The 18,797-nt window shown below is 44.3% G+C and overlaps 1 protein-coding gene across 2 annotated transcripts in view; it reads right to left on the bottom strand.

The window, feature by feature from the left end:
• Positions 1–18,797, bottom strand: part of ARIH1 (ariadne RBR E3 ubiquitin protein ligase 1) — a 70,153-nt gene that overhangs the window by 40,245 nt on the left and 11,111 nt on the right. For both annotated transcript variants that reach the window (XM_053271862.1, XM_053271864.1), the window contains exons 2-3: positions 4,332–4,399; positions 1,459–1,603 (exon numbers count right to left, since the gene is read on the bottom strand). In XM_053271862.1, coding sequence (XP_053127837.1) covers positions 1,459–1,603; positions 4,332–4,399 — 213 coding nt within the window. The remainder of the gene's footprint in view (positions 1–1,458; positions 1,604–4,331; positions 4,400–18,797) is intronic.

Genomic DNA, 18,797 nt, shown 5'->3' with positions numbered 1-18,797 from the left:
GTATACACTGCAATTTTCAAACACATGTGACTCCATGGAACCCCACAGTGTGATTCGCCTCATTAAAAGCTGAAGACGAGCAATATTAAGAACTGTAGAAAATTGAGATCAAAAGACTACAATCAACATGCCAATGTAGTAGACCAATTTTAAAAAATATTTTTCAATTTCCCGAACTCAATGTGATCCCATTATTCAGAGGGGGATGAAGGAGAACACAAAAATCACTAGAGTTGGGATTTCACTTCTTATCCCTAATTTTTTCTCCCATCAAAATTCTGAACTATTACTATTTGATCTTTGTTTCATTAAAATAGTTAATGAGGAAAACACACACACTCCATGTGGTGTATTGGTTAGAATGCTGGACTAGGACCCGGGAGACCAGAGTTCAACTCCCCATTCAGCCATGATACTTGCTGGGTGACTCTGGGCCAGTCACTTCTATCTCAGCCTAACATACTTCACAGGGTTGTTGTGAGGAGAAACTTAAGTATGTAGTACACTGCTCTGGGCTCCTTGGAGGAAGAGCAGGATATAAAATGTTTGGGTTTTTTTAAAAAAAAAAACCAACAACAAGCCAACCAATATTGAGTTATTTCAAAAGCTTTATTAATTTCTAAGAGCACTGATATGGTTTTCTGAAAATTTTTGAAAAGGGTATTTTTCTGATGCCCTAAACCAGGCCTGCTCAGTTTTGGACCCCCAGCTATTTTCCAACTACAAATCCCATAATCCCCAGCCATAGTGGCCAATAGCCAGTGATTATGCGATTTGTAGGCCAACATCTCCAGGAGGGCCAAAGTTGAGCAGCCCTGCCTTAAGCAGACTATATCCTCATTTGGTATGTTTTACATATATGTCATCAAAAAAACTTTTAAAGTACCAACTGTTAATTTTTTGTGCTGAATAGATCTCAAAGGTTTTCCTAATAACCACCAGTATTTGAACTGAAATATCTGATGGGGGCGGGGGGGGGAATCCATCATCATATATGTGGTTCAAATGTTATAGTAAAACAAATTCAAAGCTTTGTGTGAAAATCATTTTTATTTACAAAGATTTAGACACCACACAATAACATTTATAAAACATGCAACAGCATTTTATACAAACACTTCCAACCTCCACAACGAATAAAAGTAGAATTTTAGCTTTGGCTGTGCTACTCAAACCAAAACCACTCAGCTGAAATAACTTGATTTGGGAGGGGGTTAGTAGTAGCAACAGCAGTAGTTATCAAGAAGGTAGCTAGAGGAGGATGACATAATAGTAGCAAACATTTTCATTCAGGTAAACATACACAAAAAAGCCTAGTGGTAACAGGTGCCCATAGAAGCACAAGGCATCTCACACAGCAACATGTATTTCTTTTCGAGAAATAAATTTTACTTTTCACACCGAGTAAAAACAAGTCTGAGCTAAAAGCAACTTATTCTCAATTAAATAGGTACTCACAGAATTAGGATAATTCAGATAGCAGATCTGGCAAGGCATGTCCTGTGCAGATGACCTTGTGTTCATCTGACGTGTTCGAGACTTTTTACTAGGATTAATTACATGGCATTCTGCAAACAGCTTCTCCAGGTTGCCATCGAAGTACCTGTATGAACAGAGGAAGGTGATGATGGCAGATGTTAAATGAACATGTTCTGCATTGTTTTCCATTCAGAAAAATTATACCAGGACCCAAAAAGCACTTGCAAGTTCACAAGGGGCTTTCTGAGTACCTATGTATAGATCCAGCCTATATTCTGTCTCATCCTGTTTGCCCTGGCCCTGCAATGCTGCAAGACTGAATGTTTGCAGCAAAGGGAAACAGTAGCTTTAGTTTTGATCTTTGTATTTTACATCAGCATAGGCCTCTCCAGGCCTCTCCTCATCTATCCTTTGAAGTACTGTTGTCCTTAAATACCACAGATACAAAAGAAGGGTAGTATCCAAACAAAAACGCAATTCAAGAACAAAAAAGTTGTTCTAGTAAGAACTAATCTGCCTATTTTCCTTTCACTATCCCTACAACTGTACCAAATTTGATCCAAATCCATTAGACGGTTCACAAGTTAGCCCAATTACACCTCAAATCTTTACATGTCTGCCATCTTGAATTGGGGCGGATGACATCACAAACCACGCTGTTGAGGTGACCCTGTGTGTGACTCATTACAACTCTACCACATTTGGTAAAAATTAGTTAGGTGATCCACAAGTTAGCCCCCTTGTGCCTCAAATGTTCATGCATCCACCATCTTGAATTGGGTTGGATGACATCACCACAAACTATACTGTTAAGGTGGTCCAGGCATTGTGATGTTGAAGGGGGTGGGGCAGAGATAGAAACACTGGTCATATCATGAAGGGTTCTTTTTCACGGCCACCCAGCTGCCTCTCCTCCCCACCGCCACTTCTGCCCCCCCCTTCTTTCCCCCCTCCTGGGCCTTGCCTCCGCAGCTGGGCCGGGCTGCCGCCACGGCAACCAATCCTCCTGGGTGCGCCTCAGCCAATCAGGTGCATCCGCCACCCAGCCAGTCAGCTGGGCTCTGGGACGCATATTCCAAGGCACACCCAGGAGAATTAATATAACAGATATCCAGCCACCGAGTACAAGGCCATCCCCGTCTCCTCCTCCTGCTGATCATTCCCAGCATAATTGTCTTTTCAAGTTAATCAGTTTGCATGACATGACCAAAATACGTCAATCTTTGTTTAGTAATCTTAGCTTCTAACAATATTATTGGTTTAACTCAATCTAAAACTTCCTTATTCGTAATTTTCGCTGTCCATGGGATACACAACAGTCACCTCCAACACCACATCTCGAAAGCTTCCATCGTTCTCCTATCTGCCTTGGACTATCTGTGAAAGTCCAAGTTTCACAGCCATGTGTGGCTATTGGAAATATCTGTATTTGGTTAGGAGGCTAATATCTTTGCTCTTCCAAATTTTACTCATGCTGATCACTGCAGTTCTTCCAAATACTATATGCCTCCTGACATTGATCAATTTTAGAGCCAAGAAGAATAAATTCCTTTACTACCTCAAATATCTCATTACTGATCTTCACTCTGACTTGTGTATTCTCTGCAATCATCAATATCTTTGTTTTCTTGATATTAAGGTGCAATCCAAATTTTTTACTTTCTTCTTTAATTTTTAAAATTAACCATTCTAGATCTTTCTTGCTTTCCGCAAGCAATGTTGTATCATCTGCATAATGAAGGTTGTTAATATTCCTACCACCAGTTTTCACTCCAAAAGCAGATTCTTCAAAATGTGCATTTCTCATAACCATTTCTGTGTACACATTAAATAGTATGGGAGACAGGGTGCAACCTTGACAAGTGTCTTTCCCAGTCTTGAACCACTCTGTGTCTCCATATGCCGTTCTTACCATGGCTTCTTGATCAGAGTATAGCGACTGTACAAGATGGATGAGATGTGATGATATTCCCATTTCTCTGAGGCAATTCCAGAGCTTATCATGATCAACACAATCAAAAGCCTTTGTATAGTCAATGAAACACAAATAAAGGTCCTTTTGATATTCCTTCACCTTTTCCATCATCCATCAAAGACTGGCAATGTGATCACTTTTACTCCAAAATTGGAGTAAAGCACCCCATTCCATCCACATCAACAAATTTTGCTGAAACCCATACAGTGATTTTTTTTTTTTTTTAGTCACCACTAAGTTTCAGGTTGAATACAGCATGACACCAGATCATTCTGCCCATGACACAGGGAGGTGCCATTATCAATCAAGAGCAATTTTGGCTAACAGATTAACACTGTGAATATGTTTGGTATGGATCATCACCTATCTGAAACACCTGAGACTTCCTGTCTATCTGGAGCAAGGAGTGGAAGATTACCCATTGTGAGCTGTGACCTCCTACTTCGAGGGAGAAAAAGGAGCAACAAAAACATAAGCAATTCTAAACTGAAGCAACACTTAAATCTCCAACAATCCAGGAGCATGTTTGTGCTTGCATTCAGGATTATGAAACCCTCAGGAGAAGAACATATAGCAGAAGACTGGCATTAAAGAAACAACCGTTACATACCCCACAAGTATAATCTTTTGGAACTCGACAGATTTTCCATGTCCCCACCACACACCCACAGCATTTCTCTTCCATCCAATCATCTGATTTCCCTTATCAGTGAAGCACTTTTGTACCCAGAGTGGCTTGGACTATGTTTTCTTCACCAGGGAAGCTTGCAACAAAAATCTGAGAACTCTTCAAGAACATCAAATAGCAGCTAACTGGAGTGCTAAATCTAGCAGGTTACCAGTACCAAGCTACAGCCAAAAAAAGGTTTCTGCTTACCTCTCCATTAACTTTTCTTTATCCCAGTTGAAGTGACTAAGAAGTATCCTGGTGATAGTTGCTGGATTCTACAAAAAGAAGAAAGTGATTGTAGAAGAGAAAACACCAGTGTCTGCTAACAGTTAGAAATGTAATGCGTTTTAGACGCCAAAAGCTTCAATCATTCAAAGACAGCACAAAATACAACCCTCTGAATTCCTGCTACTAGATGAAATGTGTCCAAACAAAAAATCAGTCTTTCCTACATTCTGATTGATAAATGAGGGAGAAGCAACATCATGGTTTGCAGAGAGCTCCAGAAAGCTCTCAGGTTAATCATTAACAGAAATGCCACTGCTTAACAAGCTCTCACATAAGTAAACTAAGGAACTGTCTGGGGAAATACTCGCTTCTTTGCTATTGTTTGAAGACTACCAACACACGTATCGCTTCAGCACCTCAATGAGCAAAAGGAAACTGAGCCTCCAAAACATGATTGACCAGTCAAATATTGTCAAGTATTTAAATTGATTAATTATAATTAAGTACAAAAAACTTCAAAAGACTCTAGAGTGCAGTTCCTACTAGAAGCTTTAAGGAGTACCATGCCATATCACACAAAACCTTCTCTCCTCTCCACAATAGCTTCTGAGATAATCCTGACTCCTAGACACTTGAGACTAACAGGATCATCTCATTTTATATTACAACAATTCCAAACCCAGGACTGAGTGCCTCTGAGCATGTGCAAAAACCCCTTGCATTTGCTTCACAGCCTGTCTGGAAGCTGGTGTCCTGCACCTCACAAAGTGCAATGGCCCCACACTGGAAGGTTTATAAATCGTGATCTAGCAGAGTGCATAAAGGAAAGACAACCAACAAGTAATACAGGGAGAGCTAGTAATATAACCCACAATGCTCACCCTGGAGGAAAACAAAAAGATCTCATACTAGTGTTGCCAGCATTTTTGACAGAATGGAGTGGCCAATGTTTTAAATAAGAAACATTGATCCTACTTTCAGGGAATGTACAGAGCAGGGATTGACAGATCCCAGGCACCAGAGAGCCATGGCACCTAGAAATCGTGCTGTGCCTCCTTCATTAGGATATTCAAAGGTAGAGCTATTTGATGATATATTTATTTCTCACAGGTAGTCCTGTTTCAGTTCCAGGTATGATACAGTACTTTTAAAGAAAATAGAAAAGCAGCACATCTACTCTCCCCTTCCACAATCTCCACCACTAAAGTTGAATAATTTTATCAAGTGTTCATTGTCTGATTCCTCCTAACTTTTAGACTGGATTCGAGAACCAAAGAAAATTAGGTCCGAGATAGACAGCGTTTCTTAGCATGGATTGATAGGATCATTTAACTACCCCGCTGACTCTCAAGCAAAGCACGCAGTAAGGGTGACTGCTCTCCCCTTGATTATTTGACTCTATTAAGCCTCTGGCCATAGGTATTGAAGCTTCAGCTCTAACCTGCCGAGTTTAGCTTGGGACAGATCAGACTAAGATGGGGCAGGCATCTTTGGCACTCCAGCTATTCCTAAACTATAATTCCCATCATCCTCAACCACAATAAATTGTGGCTGGGGGTGATGGGAGCTGTAGTTCAACAATAGTTGGAGTGCCAACAGTTGCCTACCCCTGGATTAAGATGACATAAGGTTATCTTGGGAGCAACTTCATCTCTCTCATCTTCATCGCTTAATTCATGATTATTCCTTATATCAGGATCCAAGATTAATCAGTAAACACAAGAAATGCTATTAACTTGTTTCTAAAGTTGTGCCATCAAGTCATTCTCAACTCCTGGCAACCACAGAGCCCTGTGGTTGTCTTTGACAGAATACAGGAGAGGTTTACCACTGCCATCACCTGTGCAGTATGAGGTGGTGCCTTTCTGCATCTTCCTATACTGCTGCTGCCCGATAGAGGTGATTCCCATAGTCTGGGAAACATACCAGTGAGGATTCGAACCAGCAACCTCTTGTTCCCTCAGCAAGTTACTCCCCTGCTGTGCCAAAAAAAATCAGTTTGCAATATTATATGATCTAATTTCTGTTAACAAACCACACAACTCAACGATAAACTTTTAACTAATTGTAATAGAAAAGGAAAAGGGAAATTACAGAGTTCAGGTAGCCAGGTGAGCTTTGGAGGACTGTGGGCAGTGGTGACAGGAGAAGGAGATGAAGACTGCAGCAAGGCAGATAAAGAAATTGATAGGGTTCCACCAAATGTGGTCAGCTCCCTAGCCAGAGGTTGCTGGTTCGAATCCCTGCTGGTTTGTTTCCCAGACTATGGGAAACACCTATATTGTTTCCCATAGTCTGGGAAACAAACCAGCAGCAATATAAGAAGATGCTTAAAGGCATCATCTCACACTGTGCGGTAGAAGGCAATGGTAAACCCCTCCTGTATTCTATCAAAGACAACCACAGGGCTCTGTGGTCGCCAGGAGTCAAAAACAACTCAATGGCACACTTTACCTGTACCTTAGCAGCAAAGCACAAAACAAATGAGGACTCTGCTACTCCTTCAAGGACCCCAGGAAGGGTGACAAGGCAGTATTTGGCTCAGCAAACAACTCGTGGCTAAAAACATGGTTAAGAGAGGAAATGATCACAGATGGGAAAAGATACAGTTGAAACAGATCAGTTTGCTTTTTTTAAAAAAACAAACCTCACATTATTCAACAAGGAACTAGTTTTAAATAAATAATTTTGTAATAACCAAGAACTTTAAGGATAAGAGCTCTGACTGATTAGCAGCCCAAGTTCTGCTCACAAAGAGGTCACTGGAGTTCCTGGTGGGAACCCCAGTAGCCATTTAAAAAACAGATTGTGTAGGATTTCCATGGTATGGTTATTCCACCCCCAGACTGCTGTTCAATGCTACAACCAGGAGAAAATTTTACTCAAGAGAAGTTTATTCTTGAACAATTTTAAGATCAGATCTGCCAACTGCCCCCTCTAGTAGAAAAGAACTCCAAAACTGTCTCCATTTCTTGGCTGTTGCTGCTTTAATATAATCTACACAAGCCCACAAGGACAGTGTCTTCCTAAATGCCTGCCTAGAGGCAGTAATGGGCTGGATGAGGAATAACAAAATGAAGTTGAGGTAAGATGGAGGTACTGACTATGGGGGTTGGAACCAGAGAGAGTGTTTAGGACTGCCTCTTCTGGATGAGGTTACACTTCCCCTTAAACATCAGATATGCAGCTTGGGAGTACTCCTCGGTCCAAAACTCTCTCTGGTTTCTCAGGATGAGGCAGTGGTCAGAAGTGCTTTTTATTAGCTTCTGCCAATGTCTCAGCTACACCCATTTCTGGAGGTAAATAACTTTAAAACAGTGGTGCATATGCTGGTAACTTCCAGGCTTGACTACACTCTATGTGGGGCTGCCTTTGTACATAGTCCAAAAACTACAACTGGTACAGAATGTGGCAGCCAGATTGGTTTCCGGGACAAACCAAAGGGACTGTATGACACAGATTTTAGAAGAATTGCACTGGCTGCCGATATATTTCCAAGGAAAATATGAAGTGCTGGTTATTAACCATAAAGCCCTCAATGGCCTGGGTCCTTTGTCATTATCCCTGTTGCCTATTGAGATCACCTGGAGAAGTCAGGTTTCAGCTGTCACCAGCTCATTTGGTAGCGACTCAGGACCAGGCCTCCTCTGTGGCTGCACCAGGGGTTTTGGAATATGCTCCCTATCAAAATAAGAGCCTCTCCATCTCTGATTGCTTTTAGAAAGACCCTCAAGACATACCTGTTCTCTCAGGCTCTTAAATGCGATTCATTTTAAATTGTTTTTATCCCATGAAATTATTTTAACTTTTTATTCTGTGAAATTGTTTTTACTTTGTTTTATATTTGTTTTAAATTTGTGTACACCACCTAGACACAAACATATCAGGCAGTATATAAATATGATAGATAAATATTTGAACTGCCTACATCGTTCTAAGTCAAACTTTTGAATAAACCACTTACCAACCTTTGGTAAAGAGCCTAAAACCATAACTTTAGTTTTGCCATAGTTAACATTTAAAATTTCTTCTTTACAATTCTTGCCAAGCTTAACTAGCATTCTCTTCAGCCCAGTTTTTGTAAGTGAAAGGAGAATCATTTCATCAGCATGACAGGAAAACAGACCCTTTTCAGGAAGCAACAGAGGAAGGAAAAAATTCAGCAGCAGAGAAACAAGAACCAACCAAATTAATATAAAGACTGAATAAATATGCCAAGAGGCACCCCGGTTTGACCCCACATTTAGTTGCAATATGATCACTCAAAGGCCAGATAAACTAACCTTCATCTTAGTACAAGGACAGGCAACCTTGGCTCTCCAGCTGTTGAACTACAACCCCCATCATCCCCAGCCACAATAAATTGTGGCTGTGGATGATGGGAGTTGTAATTCAGCAGCTGGAGAGCCAAGGTTGCCTATCCCAACTTAGTAGATGTGTCTGAACAAAACTGTTCAAGGAACAGGAAGCAACTGTCGAAATCAGTAGTAGCCGGTTCTCCCACCCTCTGCCCAGTGTAATCAAAGGCCGCAGCTGAAACAACCAAAACCACATAAGGTATTTCATAACACTACATACACACGTTGAGACAAAATGGAACAAGACTAAGCCATGGTCCTTTGACCTTTCCTATAACTTATCTGTTTATAAAAGATGATCTCATTTACATTTCTCCATTCCTCTAACTTTTCCAACACAAAGTGATCATAAAACTTCACAGCGATTTCAAAGGAACTAGCTGATAGCAGCATTCCCTGTAACAGGGATTCCCAGATGTGGTTGACTACAACTCCCATCATCCACAGCTTTAGTGGTGTTTGGGAGTTGTGGTCAACATCTGGGAATCCTTGTTACAAGGAACACTGGTTGATAGTTTAGATTCTGCTTGTCCTTTTTCTTATGGACAGGAACCCAATGCAGTTAGAACTAGGAAACCCAATGCAGTTTTTCTTATGCCCCATGCCTAACGCACAGTTAAGATATCTGTTGAATTGATATTTGCAAACATTCTGATCAGAAGCAGCATCCACTGATTCATATTTGAATAGCTCTGCTGACAGCATGTGCTCATCAAGAGGACAGGAGCTCTAACACCTGTTTAGTAGTTACAGGGATCAGCACTTTTAATTTTTCAATGGAATATTTAGGTAGAAGGAGGATCCTCCAAATGAGAGCCAGAAATCTTGCTGTAATGTGAGGGCCAAGCATCAGAGGGGACCAGTTATCTCACCTAACCGTTGAGATACTAGTTTCCAAAGACAGCCCGCCATATTCACAATCATTGCAGACCTCTATTGCAGTTTAGCAAGTTTCCTTTTGTCTTAAAAGATGTGTATATTATATCGTAATAATAAAGTTGGACAGCACTTTCAGAGATCTTTCTTTCTGCTGTAAAAGAAAGATATATGGTTCTTTCCTGGCCCTTCTACACCATCCAAACCATGCATTACCACCAGAGTTTCGTTACTTACAAGGGTCCAGGTATTCATCATCATCATCTATATCCCACTCTTCCTCCAAGGAGCTACATATTTTTCTCCTCACAACAACCCTGTGAAGTAGGTTAGGCTGAGAGAGAAGTGACTGGCCCAGAGCCACCCAGCTAGTATCATGGCTGAATGGGGATTTGAACTCAGGTCTCCCCGGTCCTAGTCCAGCACTCTAACCACTACACCACCAACAAGCCAGCCACAGCAAGTGGAGAGCAATGCTGCCGCTTCAGTGTGCGGCAGGGAGGGGGCAAGGGAACAGTGGACAGGGTTGATGCTCAGGTGCTCGGGGGACCGGTAATGGAGCCCCACAGGCCAGATCCAGCCGGGGGGTGGGGGTGGCAATTTAACACCCCCGTATTATATAATCCTAAAGAGATTGCTCCAAGGATATCTTAATTTATTTCAAAAATCAGAAGCCACATATTCTTCAACAATTATGTGCAGGCTCAGCAAGATTACATTCTTTTGGAGGCAACACAAAATTTAGCTCACTCAGATATATCACTGGGGGCACATTCATCAGCTAAACCTCAGCAATCTCCCAATAGGAAGGGGCTAACAGAAGCTTATCCTTTAGCAGGCCTAGGATGTGTCTCCCTCAATATATCTAATCTAGCAATAATCGCCTTCTGTTCAGTAATGGAATTTTAAGGGCCTGGTTATCCTCTACTGATCTTTCATACGTGCATCATCCTAACTAATATGTTCCGAGGGTGCTTCCATGCCAATATTCCCACTTCAAAGGTGTGACACATCACTTTAGACAGTAATGGCTTCACTAACAAATCTGAGAATACAAAATGTATTCTGTTTTTAAAAATGCACATTTTTCTTAAGATTAGTGATCAAATGGTATGATGTTAAACATTAAAACTCAAACAAGCAGGCTATGTATCCAGTTGGCCGATTTTAGAGCAACCCTAGCTCCTATTCAGCAAGTTACCTGGTTTACCTTGACCCTGTTTTGGAAACCTGACAAGGTATAAAACTCTCGGTCAGGAAAACACTTAATACTATTTGCTTCAAATCTGAAAGGAAACAGAATTGCTCTTACCCTTTCTTAACTCCCCATCTAAGCCTGCCTTGGTGTCCCTCACCACCCTTTTATCTAGCCAAAAGTGTTCCTCCCTGACAGTCCCACCACCACCACCACCACCCTTGTACCACCTGAAGCAGCTGGTACAATTTGGCTAAAATATTATTTGGGTGAACAAAAAGAAACATTGGTCTTACCGTGAAGGGTTCTTTTTCACAGCTGAGGAGGTCATCCTCCAAGTAGTCTGGGTTGTAGACTGAGCATGCTCCAAGACAGGACCAATAAGAGAACTGAAGGCATGGCTAGCCTAAAGCGTGGGAGGCGGCCCAGCCACAGTTCCGGGACTGACATGCTCCCATAGAAAAGGAAAGGATTAGTTTAGCATAGAGCAAGCAGGCAGAGACAGAAAAGTACAGAAACACCTACAAAGCTAAAATGCCCTAGAAGTCGCCTCCACTCAGGTAGAACACACCACCCTGAACCAAACGAACCAACGTATAAAAGAGGGAAACAAGCATCCTAGGGTGGGCCGGACGACCTCCTCAGCTGTGAAAAAGAACCCTTCATGGTAAGACCAATGTTTCTTTTTCCACAGCCCAAGGAGGTCATCCTCCAAGTAGTCTGGGACATATCCAAGCTAATAACAGAAAACGGGTGGGACCAAAAGAATGCAAGTCAGACCACTTGTTGGAGGACAGTGCGGCCCAAGACCTCCTGAGAAGCACAAAAGGAAGAGATCTTATAGTGTTTGATAAAGGGTGTGATAGACGACCAAGTGGCTGCCTTACAGATCTCAAGCAAGGGTGCACTAGCCGCGAAGGCAGCAGAGGTGGCCACATTCTGGGTCGAGTGTGCAGTAATACCAGAAGGCGGTGGAAGATTTAAGGACTCATAAGCTACGGAAATACAGGCCTTTATCCACGAGGAGATCATGGCTTTGGAAACTTTAGTTCCCAGGGAAGACTGCTGGAAGGAGACGAAGAGTAAATCTGAGTGCCTAAATGGCCTAGTTCTACATAAGTAGATGTGGAGGGCACGCCTCACATCCAGCGAGTGCCACAATTTTTCTCTGGGATGGGTCAGTGGGGGGCAGAAGGAAGGAAGGACAACGTCTTGTGACTGAAGAAAGGTAGAATTGATTTTAGGGAGGAAGGTAGGGTCTAGTTTCAGGATGACTGCATCAGATTGGCACACACAGAACTCCTTCCGTACAGACAGGGCTCCTAGTTCTGACACTCTGCAAGCAGAAGTTATAGCCACCAAGAAGGGGACCTGGAGCGAGATATGGAGATCGACCTCTGACAGAGACTCGAAGGGAGCTTTTGTAAGGGCATTGAGGACTTTGGACACTCCTTTTAGGAATCTCCGAAGATGGGGATGGAGCTGTAATGAGGAGCCAGAGTGCAGATGGAAAAAAGAAGAGAGGGCCGATGTCTGGTGCTTCAGGGTGCTGGGCCAGAGACCCATGTCGAGACCAGACTGGAGGAAGGAAAGGACCTCGGAAACCCCTGCCGACAAAGGAGGTACATGTTTCCTGCGCGCCCATCTGGAAAAGGCCACCCATGAGGTTTGGTAAATGTGGTTTGTAGAAGGTCTTCTAGAGGCCAGAATAGTTGCCAGGACTGAAGGGGAATAGCCCTTCTGGGCTAATAGTGAGCGCTCAATTTCCAGGCGGCTAGTTGGAGCCACTGCGGCTCTGGGTGCAGATTGGGCAAGCATCATCAAGTCCGCTGATGTTACGTGTAGAAGAAGATGGATGAGGGAGTCTAATTTCTGCTGACATTCTGGTGGCAGAGAGACGGACGGGTGCTGAGTGTCGAAGATCAACCCCAGATGTTGGATAGTCTGCGACGGTACCAGGTGACTCTTTTGGCAATTAACGAGAAAGCTGTGGGAGGCAATGACTGACAGAGTGTGCTGCACCAAATTCTGGGCTAGAGTTAACGAGGACGCTCGGATAAGCAGGTCATCCAGAAACAGCTATGTGGATCCTGCTCCTCTGGAGGTCAGCAACCAGTGCCACCACAATCTTGGTGAATACCCTCTGGGCCGATGACAGACCAAAGGGGAGGGCCCTGTATTGATAGTGGCGGCCGTCGTAGCAGAACCTGAGAAACTGATGATGTGCTAGAAGGATAGGTACATGGAGGTAGGCCAGGGATAGGTCGAGAGAGGCCAGGAAGTCCTGTGGCAGGATTGCTTCTCTGATTGAGCGGAGAGATGCCATGTGGAGCTTCCGCTTGCGGATGAATCGACTGAGTGACCATAGGTTCCGAACTGCTTTCCAAGATCCATCCTTTTTTGGAACGAGAAATAAAAGCGAATAGACACCGTGTCATAAGTTAGTCAATGGCACGGGTTCGATGGCACTGATCTGAAGGAGATGTTGAATAGGAAGACACATTCGCTGATGTTTGTCTGGCTGAGTGGATCTGGGAGAGATGGTGACCTGGTCCGGAAGTTGTGTCCAAGGCGTAGCCGTAGGGAACAGTGGAAAGGACCCAACAGTCCTGAGTCGTGGTTTCCTACTGTGGACAGAATGTGAGGAGCCATCCACCTACAGTGGGGTAGTCATTGCTTTCTAGAACATGCTGGAGAGAAGGATCGGGAGGGACGTCCTCTAGTCGGTCCACCTCCACGCTATTGCCACTGGTTGCGCCAGGTAGGTCGATATGAGAAGCCTTGGTTGTCTCTGGGCAAGGCGAAGGCAGGTCCTTGGGAACCTCTGAACAGCCGAAAGGACTGAGTATTGGTTCGGAAAGGCCATCGAAAATCCCTGCGGTTCGAAGGAAAAGCTTTTTTCTTATCCTTGGTCTCAACAAGGATCAGGTCCAACACTTTGCCGAAGAGTCGGGCACCTGTAAAAGGGGTAGCCGAAAGGTTAAGCCTAGACCAAGGATCCTCATTCCAATGCTTTAACCAAAGAGAATGATGGACAGCAACCCCCAAGGCCATAGCTCGAGTGGCCTGCTGGATATAGTCCAGGCTAGAATCTGCCATCAGAGCTGTGGCTGTGGCCAACTTGTTTAACCCCTGGAGCACTATGGTGAGTTCGGGAGGGACTATGGCAGCCAGTTCCTTAATCCAAAGCATGGATGCCCTGGCAAAAATGGAATTAGGAGCATAGGAAACTGCCATATACTGAGTCAGACCATTGGTCTATCTAGCTCAGTATTGTCTTCACAAACTGGCAGCGGCTTCTCCAAGGTTGCAGGCAGGAATCTCTCTCAGCCCTATCTTGGAGAAGCCAGGGAGGGAACTTGGAACCTTATGCTCTTCCCAGAGCGGCTTCATCCCCAAGGGGAATATCTCACAGTGCTCACACTTCTAGTCTTCCATTCATATGCAACCAGGGCAGACCCTGCTTAGCTATGGGGACAAGTCATGCTTGCTACCACAAGACCAGCTCTCCTCTCCCATTAGTGATGGCTGCTTTGATGACTGTGGCAGAAGCCGCATGGTTTTTACAGATAAGCATATTGGCTTTGCAATCCTCTGGAGTTGAGTTGTTCACCTCCTTCCTTAACTACCAAGGCAGACACCAATTGTGCCACCGGGGGGGGGTCTACCATGGACACCGCCAAGAGGGAGGCTACCTCAGGCGGTAGGTTGGAATGCTTCTTAGGAATTGGGCCCAGGGCCTTAGACGAGGTGGGAGATGCCTATTCTGCTAGCATAACATCCTTGAACAAGGGAGGAAAGGGAACAGTAGCCACTGGAACAGAGCAGGAGGGGAAAACATTATGATCAAGAGAAGGCATGGTCTGCGCCATGTGGATAGGAGAAACATTTATAGCACATCTAGCCTTAGACAACAAAACCTCAAAATCTGAAGAGGTGGTATGAAGACAGCAGTGGGTGAACTGCATTCTCAGAGAGTTCTCCTTCCTCCTCGTCTGAGAAGGAGGCAGCCTCATCATTATTTCCGGTCAATCCTTCCTCATTATTTCCGGTCAATCCTTCCGGTCAATCCTTCCGGTCAATCCTTCCTAACACAGGGTTGAGATGCCCCTCCAATTGTGGGTGAGCATCACTGGGGACCACCCTTGTAGGAAGGAGGGCCCTGGATGAGATGACAGGCAAGACTAGGCCAGTGGCAGCCTCCTGTGGATTGGGAGTGGGAGCCCAGATGGGATAGAGGGCAGCTGCTGAGGAGCAGGGCGCTTAGGAGAAGGTGCTCCTTGGGAAGAGGAGTAGGGAGAAGGGGACCTGGGTCTCTTCCTCCTAGTGGGCATCCTGTGGCAGGGTTGAAATAAGCCCCTTTCATTAGCAGGAATAGGATGCCTGCTGGGACTGGGATAGGAAGAGGACTGGGAATGATCGCGATTAGCCCTGGGTGCCAGCAGTTGGCATACTGGCCTTAAAGAGATCAGATAACTGCCTAGAGAAAAAACTACCCAGCCAATTAGTGATGTCGGGTGGAAGGGTGAGGGAGCGCCTGGGATTGGCACAGTACTCGCGCCCACTGGGCACACGGAAGGCACAGAAGGTCTTGGTGGTGAACTCAGCTGCCTGGGCTGCACAGGTGAAAGAACAGCTGGCCATGGAGAGGCGGGGCACTCTGGGGAAGGAACAGCCAAACCCAAAGGTTGCAAAGGCGGCGAGGCCGGCAGGAGCACCCCAGCCAGGCACACAGGCAGGGGCTCTGCAACATCCAACACTGTCTCCCATACCAGAGGCTGGGGAGGAGGGCTGAGCAGCATGGTCAGCAAAGGATCACCTCCTCCGGCAAGCCAAGAGAAGGGATCAGAGGCAGAGGGAGGAGCCGAGTGCCCAGCCCCAGCGGCAGCTCGGTGTCCTCTGCACGTGTGTCCAGGAGGCGGCGAGGCTGACGTGCCTCGCAGACCGCCTGAATGAGCAGCCACTCGCTCAAGCGGACCACAGAAACGGGCGCCGAGCATGTTTTAGTGGAAGGGGCAGCTCTGTTCATTGCCTCCTTTAGGTGTTTTTCCTTCTTCCGTGCCATTTTATGATCTTTTTTGTGTGGCTTGCAGCCAGACACGGGAACAGCTAGCCGAGATTGGGCGCAGCATTCTGCGGGAGTGGGTGGGAGGACAGGGGGGTTCATCTCCCCGATAGCAGCAGAGACCGCAGGGACTGGTCTGCCCGATGGTCAGAGAGAGGCCCTTCTGAGAGGGAACCCTTCAAGGGCGCACCAGCATGTGAACGTTCCATGACCGAAGTGGTCTAGGAAAGATGAAAGTAAAATGAAGAAAACCCAAACAGCCGAATACATCAAAAAGGGGGGAATTTGGTGCAAACATTCAGAAAGAATATCGACTTCTTTCCCACCCTTGCACAGTGCTGAAAGGTGAGAAGAGAGAGGCAAAAGCTAGCCAACAAGCTCAAAGAGCGAAAAGTTTCAGGAGCAACAGAACCGACCTATTCTCGGTGTGAAGACAGGACTGGGGCTGGGTCGCCTCCCACGCTCTAGGTGAGCCACACCTTCAGTTCTCTTATTGGTCCTGTCTTGGAGCATGCTCAGTCCACAACCCAGACTACTTGGAGGATGACCTCCTCGGGCTGTGGAAAAATACACTTCACAATCTTAGCAACCAGCTAATAGCAATCTCTTAAAATCCTTATATCAGTAACTCCTGCAATCATCTGTTGATCAACTTTTTGGTCAGTAGGAAACACAAGGATCCTATACACTGTCTTCTGTAACCCCAGAAACATCCAGGTCTGGGAAACAATCTATTAGAAGTTAGGACTGAAGACACCATATTTGAGATTTAATGTACCCTAGTCAGGGGGAAGGGGTTCCCACTCCACTCTTCTTAGAGAATGGAAGTAGAACGTGTTCTGAACCAGGCCTGGGGCTCCCACCCACACCCACCCCAGCTCACAGTAAACTGAGAAAAAGCCCTGAAGTCTTAAAGTAAATCCCTCAAATATCTTCTTCTAGAACAAATGGAATAAACTACACACCAACACCAACACCCCTTGGCCGCCAAGCACAGCACAGCACTCAGTCGCGCAGTCTCTTGTTTCGAAGATACTGTGGAGACCCATCCTTCCAAGCCCCAACAGGGCTTGTGACAAGGGGACAGACAGATAAGGAACAGCTAGCATTAGCCAACCTTCTTGTATTAAGTTTCAATTTTAATGTCTGATTGCAGAATTATTTTACTTGTTGTGATGTGGGGTGGAAATTTTTCCAAAACAAAGTTTTCCATTATTAGTTACCTCCGCCCCCACTCCAGATCCCCAAAGAATGATGCCAAACCCGATCAGAATTTATTTAGGGCACTGGAAATATTTGTATAGTTAGACTTTCAGAAGAAAACACACCACATAAATAGGTAAGTTTGCACAGGAAGGTTTTCCAATTTAGAAGTTTTCCTAGAACTTCTAAGTTTTATGATCTAAGATCATTGCTCTTAGGTCACGGTCAGTCGTTTTAGGAGCTTTAACTGCAAAATAGAGTAGAAATCCCAGAAATACATAAAGCAGACTAAAATAGATCAAGCAGCCCAAGTTAAGGAATACATGTCCACATACGATGGAACACTCTGGCAAACATCCAAACTAACCCTGAACCGACATGCCATGGTTTTCCATTGCCCAAAATTGATCGACTTCCCTCATACAATCACCCCTTTCTTCTGTAGCCAGGTGTGCCTCCTGGAACTACATCCCTGACAGACCAGCTGCAGGAGGAAGAAGAAATTGCTAGTAATCAATCTTCCCCTCTCATGCAACTGGCACAATAGCGCTGGATTAAGTCCGGATATCCTGGTAAAAACCATACCAAGTATGTTGGCCTTGGCCCTGTAAATTCTGAATTACATAGTAAGCACCAGTGTTCTCTCTAAGTTGTGTGCATGTGTATCCACTCACAGATTTTTTGATGTCCACTCAGTTAATTTTAGATCCTGCTCAGGTTGAATCAGGAAGGTCCCACTCTGAATATACGTGCACACACACTGCCTTGATACTGCTGCCCAGAACAAAATTCATTCCTCATACAGATGAAAAAAATTAGAGAGAACACTGGTAACACATGTCTAAGAACTTGAGAAGTGCCTTAATACATCATCTGAACTGTTTGTGGTGGTATTAATATGAAGATATTATGTTATTCATAGAAGGATTATAAATTGGGAATCAAACTGTATTAAGAATTTGTCTACACTATAATTGAACACTTGAGACTGTAATCCTGCTGACTACCCCTGCTGACTTGGCAAAGAAGCACCTTTTTAACGTGGTGATTCTCTTTATTTAGCAGGGGGAGTGTAACTGGCCCTATCTACTCCCAGCACAGTTCCTCCAGTAACTCTTGCTGGTATCTATCTTACGTTTCTTTTTAGATTGTGAGTCCTTTGGGGGCAGGGATCCATCTTATTTATTTATTATTTCTCTGTGTAAACCGCCCTGAGCCATTTTTGGAAGGGCGAAATTGAATTCATCATCATCAGGATTTTAATGGGGAAACATTAGTATAGTGTTTTTTCCAATGGAGATTCACACATTGTTCATTTAAGTCAATTCACTAAATTGCTTTGCAAAAGTACTGAGGAAAATCAAGTATCAACACAGTTCACTGACATCCAAGAATTATTCAAACTATGAACATACTTGATGCGTGTTCTGAAAGCCTACACATGTAAGTCAGGTCAGCTTTTTCTAAAACTTCTGAGAGCAACATGTTACATAACACCCCTTTCTAGGTCTCTGCTAGTGTGATTAACATGCATGTTTTGTTGATCCAAGGATAGAAACTGCTAGTGGCAGGGAACAGCTGTCCTCCTCCTGCAGGCAACTCTGTTGAAGTTAATCTATCAAGAATCCACAAGTTGCTGAAAGAGTAAAAGCAATGGCTTCAGTAACATTCATCCTTTCTAGAAAGACTGCCAAAATTAGTATGAGCTGAAATATCAGTGATATTTTAAAGGAATGCATTTTAGAACC

This window comes from Hemicordylus capensis, chromosome 10 (genome assembly GCF_027244095.1).
Source record: "Hemicordylus capensis ecotype Gifberg chromosome 10, rHemCap1.1.pri, whole genome shotgun sequence".
Classification (NCBI taxonomy): Eukaryota; Metazoa; Chordata; class Lepidosauria; order Squamata; family Cordylidae; genus Hemicordylus; species Hemicordylus capensis.
This window is presented reverse-complemented; position numbering and strand designations above follow the sequence as displayed.